Raw genomic sequence first — 16,709 nt, forward strand, 5'->3', positions numbered from 1 at the left:
TGTTTAAATGTCTTCACGCAAAGAAGACAAAGAAGAGACTGTTGATTATAGTTATCTCTATATACATGCGCGCTCACTCACAACCCATATGCCTGCTCCCCCTCCCCCATCTGCGAGCCTGAACATTTATTCATTCATCCACCCACCCACCCATCGATGCATACACCCATCCATGCATCCATCCATCCACACAGTCATCCGCCCATCCATGCATACACCCATGCATCCATCCATCCACCATCCATTCACCCACCCATCCATGCATCCATCCATGCATGCATCTATCCATCCGCAATGCATCCATTAATCCGCCATGCATTCAAGCACCCATCCATGCATGCATTCATCCATACACTCATCCATCCAGCACCTATCCACTCAGCACCACCACAGCATCACTCAGCACCACCACAGCATCACTCGGCACCACCACAGCATCACTCGGCACCACCACAGCATCACTCGGCACTACCACAGCATCACTCAGCACAACTCAGCACCACCACAGCATCACTCAGCACCACCACAGCACCACCCCAGCATCACTCAGCGCCACCCCAGCATCACTCAGCGCCACCCCAGCATCACTCAGCGCCACTCCAGCATCACTCAGCGCCACTCCAGCATCACTCAGCGCAACCCCAGCATCACTCAGCGCCACACCAGCATCACTCAGCGCCACACCAGCATCACTCAGCGCCACACCAGCATCACTCAGCGCCACACCAGCATCACTCAGCGCCACACCAGCATCACTCAGCGCCACACCAGCATCACTCAGCGCCACACCAGATTTACTCAGCGCCACCCCTGCATCACTCAGCACCACCCCAGCATCACTCAGCGCCACCCCAGCATCACTCAGCGCCACCCCAGCATCACTCAGCGCCACCCCAGCATCACTCAGCGCCACCCCAGCATCACTCAGCACCACCCCAGCATCACTCAGCACCACCACAGCATCACTCAGCACCACCACAGCATCACTCAGCACCACCACAGCATCACTCAGCACCACCACAGCATCACTCAGCACCACCACAGCATCACTCAGCGCCACCCCATCATCAATCTGCGCAACCATTCAACAACAACTGGTTCAAATATGTTCTCTCAATGTATCAAGCTTTATTACGAATGTCACAAAAAGATGTTAATATTTCACTTCTGTTCTTGGATTTTCGTCACAATAAAATACACTGAACATAATCTTCACAAAAGTTATTTACAAAAGTTTAAGCTATTGCCATTATAAATTACAATCACTTTTATTTAAGTATGAATTATTTAAAAAAATTAAAAGCCATTGTTATTTGTAATATCAATACATCTAAGTCACGTAAATACAACATATGTTGGCCTCTGCTCCTTCATCACCATACACAACCCGAACCTGGTCATTGCCGGATAAGAACTGTTGAATTTGTATCGACACCCGCTAAAGAAGAAGATGAACTCTGTTGCATCAGGCTTGTGAAAAAAGAACTGCTGATTATTTTGGCTGAGCTCAGTACAAGAACATTCCAGAAGAAATCAGACTGTTCTCTGATGCACAAGTGCCAGCAGGAGGGTCCATACTCTTCTTCACCTTACAGACAAAGGCAGATGCCCGCTGGTTGCAGATAACCAGGTGGGAAATGCTCAAGAGGATGATCAGCACTGAGCTCACCTTTAATTCAATCAAGGAAGAACTGAGAGCCATCAGCCTCATGTTGATGCAACATCGATACTTAGACTTAATGACTGCAATGGAGGGAGAGGTGTGTGTTAAGATTGGAACGTCCTTCTGCACGTTTATCCCAAGGCAATGATATGGACAATGGGACTCTGACTCTTGCCATCCAAGCACTGCACCTGTTACAAAGAGACAGGCATGAGGAGGGAGGTGCCTCTGAGCAGGAATGGTTCACAAACTGGTTCTCATGGCTCCCCCTGTGGCTATCCGGACTGTGCACGTCATTGCTGCCAGTTTTCTTATTGCCAATTATTTATGTGGTTTTCTGCAATGGGGGTTTCCTGCCTCAAAAGAAGCAGTACTCAAGTTGGGTAGAATGCAAGTAACTAGGAAAGTAGTAATGATCAAAAGCGAAAAACAGAAAATCCCCTATTATGTCACTGTCATGAGGTATGGATTGGATAGTGTCGTTGAAAATTTAAATAGGAGGAGGAAATGTTAATATTGGAAAAATCATTGTCAATGTTAACAATGATACATTCATATGTAAGAACTAAATCGCATCTATATTATCGAATTTACCAGCAATAAATTCTCTGTCAACCCTGACTCTGAAATATGTGGTGAGGAAGGCTCTGAGACCTAGGCCTGAGGTTACGGATTGGCAGGTCACAGGTGGTGTGGAAAGTAGCCGGCAGCAGGGGTGTGGAATTTATTAAAATATCTACTTGTCCATGGGGCAATTTGCTTCATAAATCTACTTGTCCTGTAACAAAATCCACTTGTCCCTTTGGTGCCATGTGGTTCGGCGACGGATTCTGGCAGCAATCTCATTGTATGGGAGCTCTTGTATAGCCTCTGTGATTGTACCAGGGCTCATGCCGTGGTGATTTTGTAATGCTAGCAATACCTTTGTGTTGCTGCGTTTCTGCGGATCTGCATGCTGAGACTGGGGGCAGTGGTGAGCGGTGGTTCCAGGGATGGAATGCCCTTTGGGTCTGTCCAGATCTACTGACTGGCATATTTTAGGGGTTTTCAACAACTCTTCTCTAATATTTTCCCATGCTGAGAAGTGTTGGAGATTTGCTCCCGACAGTGGCGGACGTAGACCTTCTTACAGAGTTGGGAGAAGAGTGGTTAATGGGAGGGTGATCTTGCAAACACTCGGGTTTTCGCAGGAGCAATTCTACACATGCATATTTGCTCATGATAAACTGCAGTTCACGGATATTTTCCGGGAGTGCATTTCTTGCCCTACTTCTGTAGATTCTTGTGAATTCACGAAGGCCATATAGCTGCACTTAATGCAAGGACATATACCAGGGGTGCACTTTTGAGACTTTCTTTAGTAACAGGGCCCCTAGCTTGGTCTGGCGTTGACCACAACCTTTTGTGTTTGTTAAAATTCTCTCTCTGTATCGGCTGGCTTCGCTGTGGTGGCAGCGTTGGGCTCTTTCGCGTGGAGTATGTTGGCACACAGAGTGGTTTTGTTCAGTGGCAGTAACTGATGTGGCAGTGTGTGCTTTTTTTAGACCAATTTTATTTTGTTGCTTTTGCCAATGTTTGTTATAATGGTGAGGGCCCGGCAGCTCTTACATCAAGAAGGCTTTACAGAAACCATGACAAAACAAGTCACGTATTGGAAAAACTAGAGGGCTGACCACTAATTTCAGACCTACTGGCTTTGCCAGTGCTTGTTTATTTTTGTTTCTCATGATCTTATTGAAGCTGGTTACACTGATTTTCCAATATGAGTGTTTTGCGAAATACTAGCATGCATCAACACATTTTACTAAATGATGCTGCAAAGAAACTGTACCTGAAATTTCACAGTAGTTTACCTAAATGTTTTTTTTCCTACTTTCATGTTTTTTAGGAACATTTTATATTGAAAGCAGAGTCAATAATCTTGGTCACAAGCTTCTGCAAATATATGCGTCTAATCAGAGATTATTCTGGGAGCATTATAAATGGTCTCATATTGCTAAACTTTGAAACCGTGAGTACACATTTTATACTGTAACCCCTGTCAGTAGTTCAGTCAGAACTTACATTTACTTAGAGCGCTCACCCTAATAATAAAGGATTTCAATGAATGAACCATGAATACAAGTTTGAACAGCATTAACATAGGCACACAAATAATAACTTAACTTCAGGCAGTGCCCTTCCCTGGCCCTTAATGTGCTACTGCAAACTGGCAGACAAAGGGTTTGTGCTGCAAGGGGTTGGGCCTACTTGTCCCAAGGACAAAATACACATTAAAACTTGTTGCCCTTGACCCCAAACAATATGTCCTGGGCGGCGGGCTATAGGAATTCCACATCCCTGCTGCAGACAAACGCACAAACAGGAAACTAATATTAGTCCCACAGATAGGCACAGCGACTCCACAATGGTCCAGGGAGATTGGTCCCAATAAAGCAGACATAGCCAGAGGGGTGTGCTCATTCCCAAAAAAACAAAGTCAGGTGCCACATGAAGTTAGGAATACACAGCCAATCAGGAAATGGTAAGTGCAGTGATCATGCACCCCTCATGCCGGACATCTGGACATGTTAACCACTGGACACGTTAACCACAGGCCCCGTTGTGTCCACGCAAGGTTGGCGCCACAATGGTCCAGGGAGATTGGTCCCAATAAAGCAGACATAGCCAGAGGGGTGTGCTCATTCCCAAAAAAACAAAGTCAGGTGCCACATGAAGTTAGGAATACACAGCCAATCAGGAAATGGTAAGTGCAGTGATCACGCACCCCTCATGCCGGACATCTGGACACGTTAACCACTAGACACGTTAACCACAGGCCCCGTTGTGTCCACGCAAGGTTGGGGCCCACTTGCATTTGTTATCAGCAGGGCACGAGTCGGTGTACAAGCGGGTGGAAGGTGTCCGCCTACTTTTTTCACAGGGTGAACGTCGTCCACCCTGCCAAGAATTTGGGACCCACTGATTGATGTGCTGAATTCATCCGTGTGTAATTTCCAAGCACCGGGACACTTTCAGTAGCGCCTGCACATTGTCTGCTTTCCATGTGCAACAAGCAACAATCTGCAGGCGGGGACGGGTCTTTCTTATTTAAGACTCCTGCTGGGCCCATAACAAAGGCCGAATTGAGGAGTCATCAGGCCTCCTTTTGTTCTAGTCTCTTGGCTGGGAACAGTCGGGAGCTTCACACCTGATGCAAATGAAGCGGAGGGGAAACAAAGGCTCACACCTTGTTAACACTTCACACATACTAAAGAGAGGCAGCTTTTCACTTTGTTCAGTCCCTGTTTAGGAGATATGCACGCACAGTAAGAATGTCAGATGTGTTGGTCTTTCCCAGTATTTACACGAAGCAAATTGCATTTATATAAAGCTTACTTCCACTGAGGAGGCGTTAAAATAATTTAAGTTCCACTATTTTTTCTTGTATAGCCCTACTCATTCATTCCAATGCAGGGTTTAAAGCGCTTTACATCTATATATGTATATTACATGTACAATCAATTATATAAGTTTGTAAATGAATGTACAGGATTTGTTACATAATACTGGGGGATTGTAAGATGTAGAAGTCACATATCATCTTCCATAGCTAACTGTGCTATTATCCGCGCAATACGCTCAAACGTACACATGACAGACCTGCTAAACATACATGTTAGGGATTTAGATCCGATGACACTTCTTCTGATGCCACTTTCTGTAAAATCGTGGCTTGCGATGCCACTTTCTATGATGTCAATTCCTGTGATTCCATGTGCGATATCATGCGCTGTGTTGTTGTGCACCGCGATGTTGCGCGCCGTGATGTCAGTTGCATACTGCCGTACTATGCAAGTCCCCCCACTTCTTTTTTAGGACTTGTGTCCTGGTTATCAGGGACCTTATGTATCACTCCAGAGATAAGGCCTACATGCTTTACCAAAAAATTATCAACGAAAACCCTGTAGGATACCCATAGAAATGTATAAAACCTTGCTCAGATCTATTGTACTTTGAGACAGTGCTCAGACACGCTTCTTTAACTGTTCTCCCAGCCGAAGCATCTAATTAAACTATTAGTGTTTTGCCAATGCCTCGTCTTTTGTTTTTTCCAAGGTAAACTCATATTCTAGAAACATGACCAAATAGAAGCAGGATTTTATCTGTTTTGAACGCCAGATTGTTGTGTTGTAGTATTCTTGCTAGGAATGTGGGTAGGTTCTTAGAATAAGAATGTGTATGTGGGGTTCCAGGGTGGGACAGTTGATGGGAGACAGTGCTTTTGTGAAGATCGTTCCTGCCACGTTAAGCAGGGTTGCCAATAAAGTTCTTGAAGAAGGAATCCTGACTGAGACCCATCTTTACAATTTTGGCGTACGAGGATTGGGCAACTCTGCGTGGACCCACTGAGCTGAAAAGGAAGAAATAGAGTGAAGTGGCAGGAAGATACAGACGGACGAAGATAATTTGAATTGATGGTGAATTTGACGAAAACTGAGGTGAGCGGAATGATGAAATGAGAAGTAATGACTTTTAAATAAAAAAAAGAAGGAAGAAGAAAGTATCGTATTACCGGTTGAAACAGCGCGTGTCAGCTGAGGAGCGCGTGCGGCGAGTGAAGCTGTGAGAGGCGCGTGTCGGCTGAAGAGCGCGTGCTGAGGATGAAGGTCTGAGAAGTGCGTCGGTGCCTGGCAACAAGAGGAGCAGCGTCTTGCTGATTGTGATGCGTGGAGTGAGGCGCGTGAAGAGCGACTCTGACACCGCGTACGGCAGCAGGGGAATACAGCGATTGTGACGCATACGGCGATTGTGACGCGTGAAGAAGAAGAAGTGAAAGAATACACGCTGATTGGCTAGCGTGTGACGTCATCACGTTGGCGGCCATTTTGACGAGTTGGGCAAACTCGTATTCGTTTTTAGGAAGGAAACGAATAAAAAGGAACAGAATTGTAGTTTAAATGCTGATAAGTACATTTTGGAAGTGGAAGTGAAAAGAAAAGATAAATAAAAGGAAGGAGGAAGAAGAACAAGATTAAGAAGTGAAGTTTATTAAAAGTGTAATTATTAAAAGAAAATGTGTGCAGCACAAACATTCACTTTGACACCACCAATACCATTCTTAACAGAGCCAGGTGAACCGAAAATAAGATGGCAAGAGTGGAAAGTATACTTTAAAAATTACATGTTCACCATTAAAAATTAGGAAATTACACCAGAAATAAAAAAAGGAATATTACTGCATTCTTTAGGACCAGAAGGAATTAGACAATATGAACAGATGCAAAAAAAAGAAAAAGGTGAAGAAGAAACAGATGTATATGAAAATGCGTTGGACGACTTAGAGAGGTACTATGCACCGACAGTATGTGTAGCAATTGATAGATACAAGTTTTTCAGAAGGAAACAAGAAAAGGATGAAAAAATTGATGATTACTTAGGAGTTTTGAAAAGAATGGCAGAGAAATGCAGATTTGGACAGATTGAAGAGGAGCTAATTAGAGATCAAATTATTATGCTTACAAATATTAAGAGGGTGCAAGAAAGATTATGGACCATGGGAGATGGAACACTCAACAAAGTGTTAGCCGTGGTAAGAAAAGCCGAAGTTTCAGTCAGGTGTGCAAAAGCAGCCTTGGACGATGAGAAGGGAAAAGAAAAAGAAGAGGTGTGCGTTGTAAGGAAAACGATAAGAGCGAGCAGTGTTGGTGCAGAGAAGAGAGATAAATTTAATGAGAAGAAGTCGGAGAAGAAGTATTTTTTGTCACTGGTTTGAGTCCATTTGTGATGATGAGGGGTAGAGAACCAATCACTAGAGATAATACTGGTTGGATGAATAGTACAAAAAAAGTTGAATGGTCACCAGAAAAAGTAAAGGAGAATATCATAAAAGCACAACAAGTGTACAAAAGCAATTATGATAAGAAAAATGTGACAAGAGTGGAAGAGCTTGCAGTAGGAGATTGGGTAAAAACCAAGAAGTGGGGTAAAGTGGCAAAGGGAGAAAGTGTTTTCTCTAAACCTTGTAAGGTTGTGGAATGTCTAAAGAATTCGGCCAGACTTAGCGATGGTCGGGTATGGCATATGAGTCGAATAGCTAAATGTAAAAATGTCAAAAAAGCAGAGGAGGAGGATGTTGGGGAAACTGCAGCTATGTTTGGAGAATGGTTGTGGGAAGATGAAGTGGAAGATACAATGGAAGATGAAGAGAAAATTGAGGAACGGAATTGCATAGAAGGTGGTAGGTTGGGTGAACAACCTTGTACAGATACAATGAGATTGGGAAGATTTGGAAGAGTCATTCATACTCCTCACAGATTTAGAGATTATATGTTAGTCTGATCTATTTATTATTTGTTTTTTGTTTCTCTTTCTCTTCTCCTTGTTGTTGTATATAGTTTCCTTTTGTTATTTATTATTGTAAGGGGGAAGATGTGTTGTAGTATTCTTGCTAGGAATGTGGGTAGGTTCTTAGAATAAGAATGTGTATGTGGGGTTCCAGGGTGGGACAGTTGATGGGAGACAGTGCTTTTGTGAAGATCGTTCCTGCTACGTTAAGCAGGGTTGTCAATAAAGTTCTTGAAGAAGGAATCCTGACTGAGACCCATCTTTACACAGATAAATGAGAAACGTTGCATTATGAGAAAAACATCGCATGATATAAACGAATGACGTTTGAATACTCTGGCCAGGCTCAACCTCACTAGCATATATCACCAGCACGTATATCCATGCAGTGCAGTGGTGTCAGTAACTCCAATAACTGCAGTAGGGCATCTATTTCAATGTACTAAGCAGCAGATGGATATTGTCATTTCTCTTCCTGCTCAAAGTCTGCCTTACCCCTCGTAACAGTAACACGGCACCGTACTTTGAAGTAGTAGGAAGACTCGCATAAGTTATGGTTTAAGTGTCAACGCGATAATCAACATCATAAATCAGTAAAGTTTCAAAGCAAGAAAGCACCTCTTGTGCAGACAATAGCAACGGAAGAAGATAGTAAGGAATAATCCACAAACTAAATGTAAAACAATCCTACACTTATTTACTTATTTCGTGTGTCTTCTGTGATACAGGAGTCTTTCTCTTTGGCTAAATTGAACTATCAAAGAGAAACCGAAGAGCGAAGGCAACACGCTTGTAGGAAACCGAAAAGGTGGCAATGCTGCACGGAACCCGGAAGCATGCCAAACGGCCCCGTATGCACACAGTACGTATGAAACATGTTAGGAACACCCTAAGCATACTATCCCACGGAACGTCATGACTCGTTACCTTCTCCGAGGGGCAGGATAATGCCATACAAGTCTACCGGCACTTTGTACTGCACACTCTTAACAACCACAAAGCATCTCCTCCAGCCTCTCTTATCTGCCCGCCTTCTTTCATCTGCCCGCCTTCTTCCAACTATGCAGTCAAAACCCACGATGCACTGGACTGACTGTCCCCACCTCCCAAGGCATCACGTGCTGACCCCGCCCATCGTTTCTATGGCTTTTGACAGAAAAACATGCGCGCGTCGACGCGAGCAAACTGTCATTACTGTTTACATTCTAACCACTTGCTACATCACTTCCGTTACAGCTTGCCAGTCTGAAGGTGTGTCCCCACTTCCTGTTACACTCCCCTGCAAAGTGAGGAAGTATGCTTCCGCTTTAGTGACTTAGTGGGCTGTGTTGCTCTACCATGCTAGATGTAGCTAAAACTGATATGAAACATTATATTGCCAAATATCTTAGGTTTACCGTTGTTGTTAGTTTTACTTAAATGTTTAGTGTCTGCGATAGGAGCGCAAACTGAAAAGTACTTTATTTTTTTTTCCGATAGGTATTTTATTTCGATAGACCCCAAAAGCGTCCAAACAGTGTGATCTCAGCATTCAGTTATTTGTTATGATATGTCGATATGGCGCAGCTTATCACCAGTGTAGGTATCCAGCCAATCCTACTACGCTCTGTCTGCGGCGATTTGGGTCGTGTAGTTTTGCTGCTAAAATTTCAGTTTAGGCTGAAAAAACAAGTAAAGTGATGTAGGTTTTACGCTGGGACTGGCTAAAGGGGCACTTATCAACTGTAACAGCAAAATGAAGCTAGTATGGTTAAATTGATGCTCATATGGTGAATTCTCTGAAAAAAACAAGGGTACCTGTTTTTGTAGGATATGAACTATATATATGATATAAAGTATCTTCCTCATTCCGGCAAGCTTTGCTTGTAAGGCCTGACCCTAAGAGCATGCAGCATGCTGCGTCCCCCAACACCATTCGGCCTTCTACCCATATGGACAGCTCCGTCTTGGTGATCCTCCAGACCCAAGACCACCACCCTTGAGTGCAACACCACCTTAACACCTGGCTGAATATATAATTGTCCAAGCCTAATCGCTGTTAAAATGTAATCCTGAGTGAATGTGCAAATTTGTATATAACTCTAACCGCTACCATATGTAGTAGACCTTTATACTTACTACCATTCCTATGTGATTTTAGAGTTTATCTGTTTGTATCTCTTCCTTGAGTGACTTTACAACTTTTACATTTGCAATTTATTCTGTTTGTAACTCGTGTAATCCATAGTCCTTATGTAACGAAACTGGTTCTTTAGTAATGCGCTCTGACACCTTCAGGTAATGTTCGCACTGTATAAAATCGCGTTAATGAAATAAATGAGTAAATAAATAAATATGCTACTCAAGAACATGGGGCAATAGTATATAACACACAACAATTGTTCTCTGTAGACTTATTACTTACTCAATTACTCAATGTTGATCAACTCGATTCTTTTAATTTATTTTGTAACTGGAGAGCTTTTCCTTGGCTTTTGGGCTCACAGGGATCGCTTACTCCAGCGTTTCATCTCAATGAACTGCCAAAGAGATGAAACGCTGGAGTAAGCGATCCCTGTGAGCCCAAAAACAAAGGAAATGCGCTCCAGTAACAAAATTAATTAAAAGAATCAAGTTGATCAACACCAAGGTGGATTTTAATATTACCATACAAAACGATAAACTGGATAGTGCTAACACGTAAATAGGACCTATAAGGATACCAACAGAATACAAAACGAGATTATCCTTACATCTTCATAAGGGAAGATTTATAACCTTATGGAATGAAATCCAACTGAGTGTTTTTGCACCAGTATATGTAACATTTAATTGTTGAAAGGAATGAACCAAACCCCTTGTCCTGAAGAAGGTGGCTTTAATGATGTTGTGCTATTGAAACGCGTGGACGCCTAAGAACTGTGTTAGATCTGTGGCAGGACAGCAGCAATACAAACATTTTACTCTTCTGGATTGTGCTGTTTATTACTCCAGGACTAACTGTGTTAAAGACAAATATAAGTGTCCCACCATTTTCCTTTCTGGGAATCTTTGTAGTGTAATGAGTTTTTTTTAATTGTGTTAATTTAATTTAATTTAATTTCTTGTAGAGCGCTAACAATCATCCAGGGTAGGATATCACGGCGCTATGCTTGCTAATGTGCATGTGACGTGGGTGAGAGCCCAGTTAGATTTATTCAGGATGGGGGAAGAGGAAAGATTTTAGCTGTTTCCTAAATGCCAGGTGGCATTCTGTGAGTCGAAGGGCTGTGGGTAGTTCGTTCCATTTGGCAGCAGCGATATGGGAGAAAGCGCGCTCGCCCATCCTAGCTCTCTTTACCCGGCAGGTTTTTGCACGAGCCAAGAGTTGAGAGCGGAGGTTCCGAGTGGGAGCATAAAACTGAATCCTATTTCTAAGGATGAGGGGACCAGTTTTGTGCAGTGCTCTATGAGTAATGCACATCATTTTAAAAGATGCTCTTTGCTTCATTGGTAGCCAATGGAGGTAACGCAAACAGCTCTTGGCCGAGTCGTATTTCCTTTTCATGCAAATGGCCTTGGCTGCTGCGTTCTGCACCATTTGGAGCTTGGTAAAAAGATACTCGGCCATGCCTACAAACAGGGAGTTTCCGTAGTCCAGCCTACTCATCAAGAGTGACTGGACCAGGATCTTTCTACACTCCATTGGAATCTAGCGGGGAAGACTCTCTTAAGCATTTTTAGGATTGCGAAGCCTTTTCCACATATGGCAGCTACATGAGTCTTCATGGATAGGGCAGTATCTATGGTTATTCCAAGGTTCCTTGCTGTTTGTGACGGGGCAGGTGGAATGTAAAGTAATATTGATGGATTTTAATATGTCTTGAAAAACGTTTTTATTGAAATTGTTCATTTACACTTGTTTTTAACATATAGTGTTATTGTGGAATAAAACAATATATTTTTTGAATAAGTGCTTTAGCATCCCATGTAGAATTTTAACCCAATACTGTGTGAGTGTCTGTGTAAAAATCTGTGAGTGACTCAGATGTGCAATACCTCCAAAGGGAAATATTATTTTTTACCTTTTGGTCTTTGGTGCTCTGTCCATTTGGTACATTAGAGCCCCTCTCCTTGTTTTCAACATTATCATCTGAAACCATGGCCTCAACATAATTTCCTATGCAGACGACAACCAACTCATCCTCTTACTCTCAGAAGATCCCTCCACCACCAGGTCCAATTTCCACAACTGCATAGTGAGTCTCACCGAATGGATGAAGACTAACTGCCTGTAGCTTAACACGGACTACACAGAAGTGGGGATCTTTGGATCACCTCTCCGTGGAACGACACCTGGTTGCCTTCCGAGTTTGGACCCACACCGACAGACCAAGCCTGCAACCTTTTCATCATCCTGGACAGAAAACTCACCTTGAAATGCCAGATCAATGCAGTCGCCTCCGCTTGCTTCCACACCCTTTAAATGCTCCGAAAGTCCTTGAGATGGCTTCCCATTAACACTAAGAAAACCATCCCCCAAGCCCTAGTCTCCAGCTGACTCTACCGCAACACGCTCTATGCAGGAATCAACATCCAACTCCTAAAGAGATTCCAGACAATACAGAACTCATCTGCTAGACTCATCATCAACCTCCCTAAATGGACCCACATCAGCCCCCACCCTCTGGAACCTCCACTGGCTCCCCATGCAGAAGAGATGCCAAATCAAGATGCTGATACATGTCAACTATGCCCTCCACGACTGAGGACCAGCATGCATCAACCACCACCTGAACTACCACTAACCCTCCTGACACCTGCTCTCTGCACCGCACCCTTGCTCACATTTCCTGCATCTGTTGAAGCCACTGCGGAGGAATCCCCTTCTCCTATCTGGCCACCAAGTCCTGGACCAAACTTCCCCTCTACTTCTGCACAGCGCGCTCTCTCACAGACTTCAGAAACGGACCCAAGACCTGGCTCTTTGACTGATCGCAGCTGCATCTTACCTGCTGGATACCCTCATGGGTGATCTTACCTGCTGGATACCCTCATGGGTGATTAGCCGCCCTCTACAAATCCAGACTGATTAATTATGTGCACAACCTGCAATTTGAGTTGAAAGGTAGGTATTGAGGAGAAAAGGCAATTACCATATGTTGCCGAATGACCACATAAGGACAAGGAAGCTAACAACCAAACAAGAGACTATAAGTAGGAATGCTTTCATCTACATTATGTTTGTGAATTTTAAATTCAGCTGTACATTTGAAATTGCTATGACAATGTTTTTATCATAGAATGACAATAACATTGTCATAGAAAATTCAAATGTACAAATAAAAAATTGAAATCCAAAATCTAGATGGAAGAATTCCTACATACAGACTCATTTAACTGTGTGATAGTAGTACAATACACACCTTTTGTGAATACACAAATTTGGAGCCATATTATTGTTCTATATATCAGTAGAGAATTTCTGTGTCACTGAGTTCTGCGTGTTTATTTGGTAAGTTTTGCTAAGAACCAAACATGCCATCACTAATGAGTTAGGCTGGAAACTACTGATTTTGTAGGTTAAAAGGGTTATGGCCATTTTAATTTTCTCAAGCCTATTAACTCATCCTCGTTTGGAGAGAGTCACCCACTTTTTCACTCATGTTCACCCTTCTAGCTAACAAGATTTTCAACAGACTTCAAAGGGGTCCTGGATTGTCATCTTCAAACCTACATCACCCTCCAAATAAAGAATGTACATTCTCCTTTTCACTTTACTGGCCTCACCCTCTTAAACACTATACGTTTAATTGGATCATCAATACGTGAATAGGTATGTTTTCTCCCTCTTAAAAACTTAAAGCATGCTCATGTGTATTCTGCTGTTTTATAATGTTCATGGTTTATTCTACACTCCATCTTGTCTTTTCTTGCTTATTCTGTGGGCCAAGGTAGTAAATGTGGCCAAATAACACTTCGTTTGCAGCAAGTGCACTAATAAAGGCGCATGCATACTTTTATTGCTACAGTGCTAAGATCAAATTCGAGTTTAATACCACAATACAGCAAAACTGACTTTTGAAAAAGCATCGAGTGCCTCATAGAATGTAACAATGACATTACTCAAGGAAACTATTCTCCCATGGTTACAATGCATCTTCCATGATGTGATTCAAATTTACTCCACAGTTAACCCCTCAAATGCTGGTTATGGTTAAATCCCTTTATTAAAAGACATACACATGAAAAATGTAATGTCAGAAAACATGTTGAGCAAAGTATAACACGCTGTTTCATTACCATTGCAGAGTGAAGGGAGGAGTGTCATGATGACTCACTCAAGGCGTCCCTCCTGTTAGTCATGACCCCTCCTTGCTTTCCACAATAGTAATACATTGTCTTTTCTTTATGTCTTTTCTCGTGATGTTCAGCAGCTCTAAGCTTGTCCCTCTTCTATTTCTATGCTAAGCTCCGGACAGTCAGGGAGTTAGTTCCGTCACAGGGGAAGATGGCGGCAGTGTGAGCTCTTGTCTCGGGGTTTTGACTACCAGTTTCTGGGCTCGAGATCGAGAGTGGTTCCAGGTCAGCTGCGTCCGAACTTCCATTCAGCATTGTTTCGATAGAAGAGAGAGACGCCTGTGAGATCGTGAAGCTGTCTGCACTGCTTGCTCAGTACAGTCCCTCAGGGACCACCTACCGCAGGGCTGGAGTCTCACGCAGTCACCATCCTGCCCCCAGGGCCACTGATGTCCGATAACCAGAGTTGGAACTCGTCGGGCTCCGAAGAGGACCTGGAGACAGAGTCTGGCGCTCCAGTGGAGCGTTGTGGGGTGCTCAGCAAGGTGAGGACGGGGAAGGCGGGGCACCTGAAAAGTGAAGGCGCACCTGGGTCAGGGGATAGGCGGCAATGGGCGGGGTCTTTGTGCAGAGAAGCTGCTCCTTAAGAACTCCAGAGAGGTTACTAGATGTTTTAGGTTACTTGTATTTGTCGCGCCTCCTTGTGCACTTTATAAGCCCCATTCAGGGCTGTTCTCAGAGGTGGTACCCACCCATCCTGAAGTTAGGGCCTGTGGTTCGGGTGCCACACCCTCAGTGTCTCCAGGGTGGTGGGTGCGTCGTGTATCTGTTCACCCTTTGAATGAGAGACACAGAAGCTGGCAATATGCTCCTTCATATCAACTAAGAAGAACTGCCCCTATTCTAGTATAGATTATAGCCTCCTCTCTTCGCTGACACCTTGACTCTACTAGTAAGCTTCGGTCTCTTCGGCCACCCAGAGCCCTTGCTAGACATGCAAGGTAGTCTTCTTCCTAATAGCATGAGCGAATTTCCGATACACGTCATACATACAGCCCGGTCTTGGCCCCTGACGTCCGTTGATTCTGCAACTTTTCGGTGGTGGTGTTTTCTTTTAAAGCTGATTAAGTATTATTACGTCTCCTCTCTTGTATGCACACATGCCGTTAAAGTACAGTTTTGTGTTATAATAATTAATAAAGCATGGCCTGGATCTTTTTTTTTTTTTAATGCGCAGCTACTGAGTATATGCGCTTAAATTTGAAAGGGGAACACCTGCATTTCTCGGTATGGATTAAATATTTTTAATTGGAGAGTACCAGCACTTTGTGTTAACAAACGGGACTTTGGGATAGTGTTTACCATCATTTATATATTTCCATTTCAGTCAGTGCCTGGGATTAACGTGACATTCGTTATCTCCTGCGTTGCTTCTACCTGCTCATACTCTTAATGTAAACTCGCATGTTTGAGCACCAGGACTCGGTGTTATTTGTGTACGTCTTGTTGGGCAACTTTCACAGTGGTGCTCTTAGATGTCGAAACAAAAATGGCTTATTTGTGAAAATGATGTGCTGTAGGCTCTACTAGAGAAAAAGTAACCACACAGTACCGATCTGCCTTTACAATACATAACTTTGGACTTCATAAGTAACAATGCGCAGGAACCATCTGTTTGGAAGAACAATTGTTTCGTTTCTCGGAGTGCATAGCAAAAGTGGGCGATCATATCAATAATACTTAGTCGACTTTTCCTTTCGGTCTCCTTATGGTATAAATGTGTCCATTTATGGGTTGGATTGGAATTGTAGCAATGGTGGCATGCTGCGCTTTAGATGAATATGTTTAAAACTAAAGTGCACCAAAGTGATCCCTGGCTACAGTACTTAATTGTGGATGCGTTAACAATTGATGTGTGCACTGATGGCTGGTGGTGTGTGTGCCTGTAGAAATTGTGCGCTGGTGGTGTGTGTGCTTGGTGGAAGCGTGCACTGCCGGCTGGAGGTGTGTGTGCTTGTTGGAAGCGTGCACTGATGGCTGGTGGTGTGTATGCCTGGTAAAAGCGTGCACAGACGGTTGGAGGTGTGTGTGCCTGGTGGAAGCCTGCACTGACAGCTGGTGGTGTTTGTGCCCGGTGAAAGCGTGCACTGACTGCTGCTGGTGGTGTGTGTGTGTGTGGTCTTGTGTGTGTGTGGTCTTGTGTGTGTGGTCTTGTGTGTGTGGTCTTGTGTGTGTGTGTGTGTGGTGTGTGTGTGTGTGTGGTCTTGTGTGTGTGTGTGGTCTTGTGTGTGTGTGTGGTCGTGTGTGTGTGTGTGTGTGTGTGTGTGGTCTTGTGTGTGTGTGTGTGTGTGTGTGGTCTTGTGTGTGTGGTCTTTTCCTGCACACTCACTCTTACTCTGCACTCAGTCTGCACTCAGTCTGCAATTAATCTGCAGTTATTCTACACTCACTCTGCACTCAC

At 43.6% G+C, this 16,709-nt stretch overlaps 2 protein-coding genes across 5 annotated transcripts in view; one reads left to right on the forward strand and one right to left on the reverse strand.

Annotated features, from left to right (window-relative positions):
* The window catches only part of POLK (DNA polymerase kappa), an 869,741-nt gene extending 860,627 nt beyond the window's left edge, over nt 1–9,114 (reverse strand). Inside the window, exon 1 of one of the 3 annotated variants that reach the window (XM_086960765.1) lies at nt 8,918–9,114. The gene's annotated coding sequence lies outside the window, so the exon portion shown is untranslated. The remainder of the gene's footprint in view (nt 1–8,917) is intronic. The other 2 variants (XM_086960763.1, XM_086960764.1) reach the window with 2 other exon arrangements.
* A 5,288-nt stretch (nt 9,115–14,402) lies between these two features.
* Nucleotides 14,403–16,709, forward strand: part of CERT1 (ceramide transporter 1) — an 881,084-nt gene continuing 878,777 nt past the window's right edge. For both annotated transcript variants that reach the window (XM_086960766.1, XM_086960767.1), the window contains exon 1: nt 14,403–14,793. In XM_086960766.1, the coding sequence (XP_086816892.1) occupies nt 14,698–14,793 (96 nt within the window). In that variant the 5' untranslated portion in view covers nt 14,403–14,697. The remainder of the gene's footprint in view (nt 14,794–16,709) is intronic.

Source organism: Lissotriton vulgaris, chromosome 3_1, assembly GCF_964263255.1.
Source record: "Lissotriton vulgaris chromosome 3_1, aLisVul1.2, whole genome shotgun sequence".
In the NCBI taxonomy this organism is placed as follows: Eukaryota; Metazoa; Chordata; class Amphibia; order Caudata; family Salamandridae; genus Lissotriton; species Lissotriton vulgaris.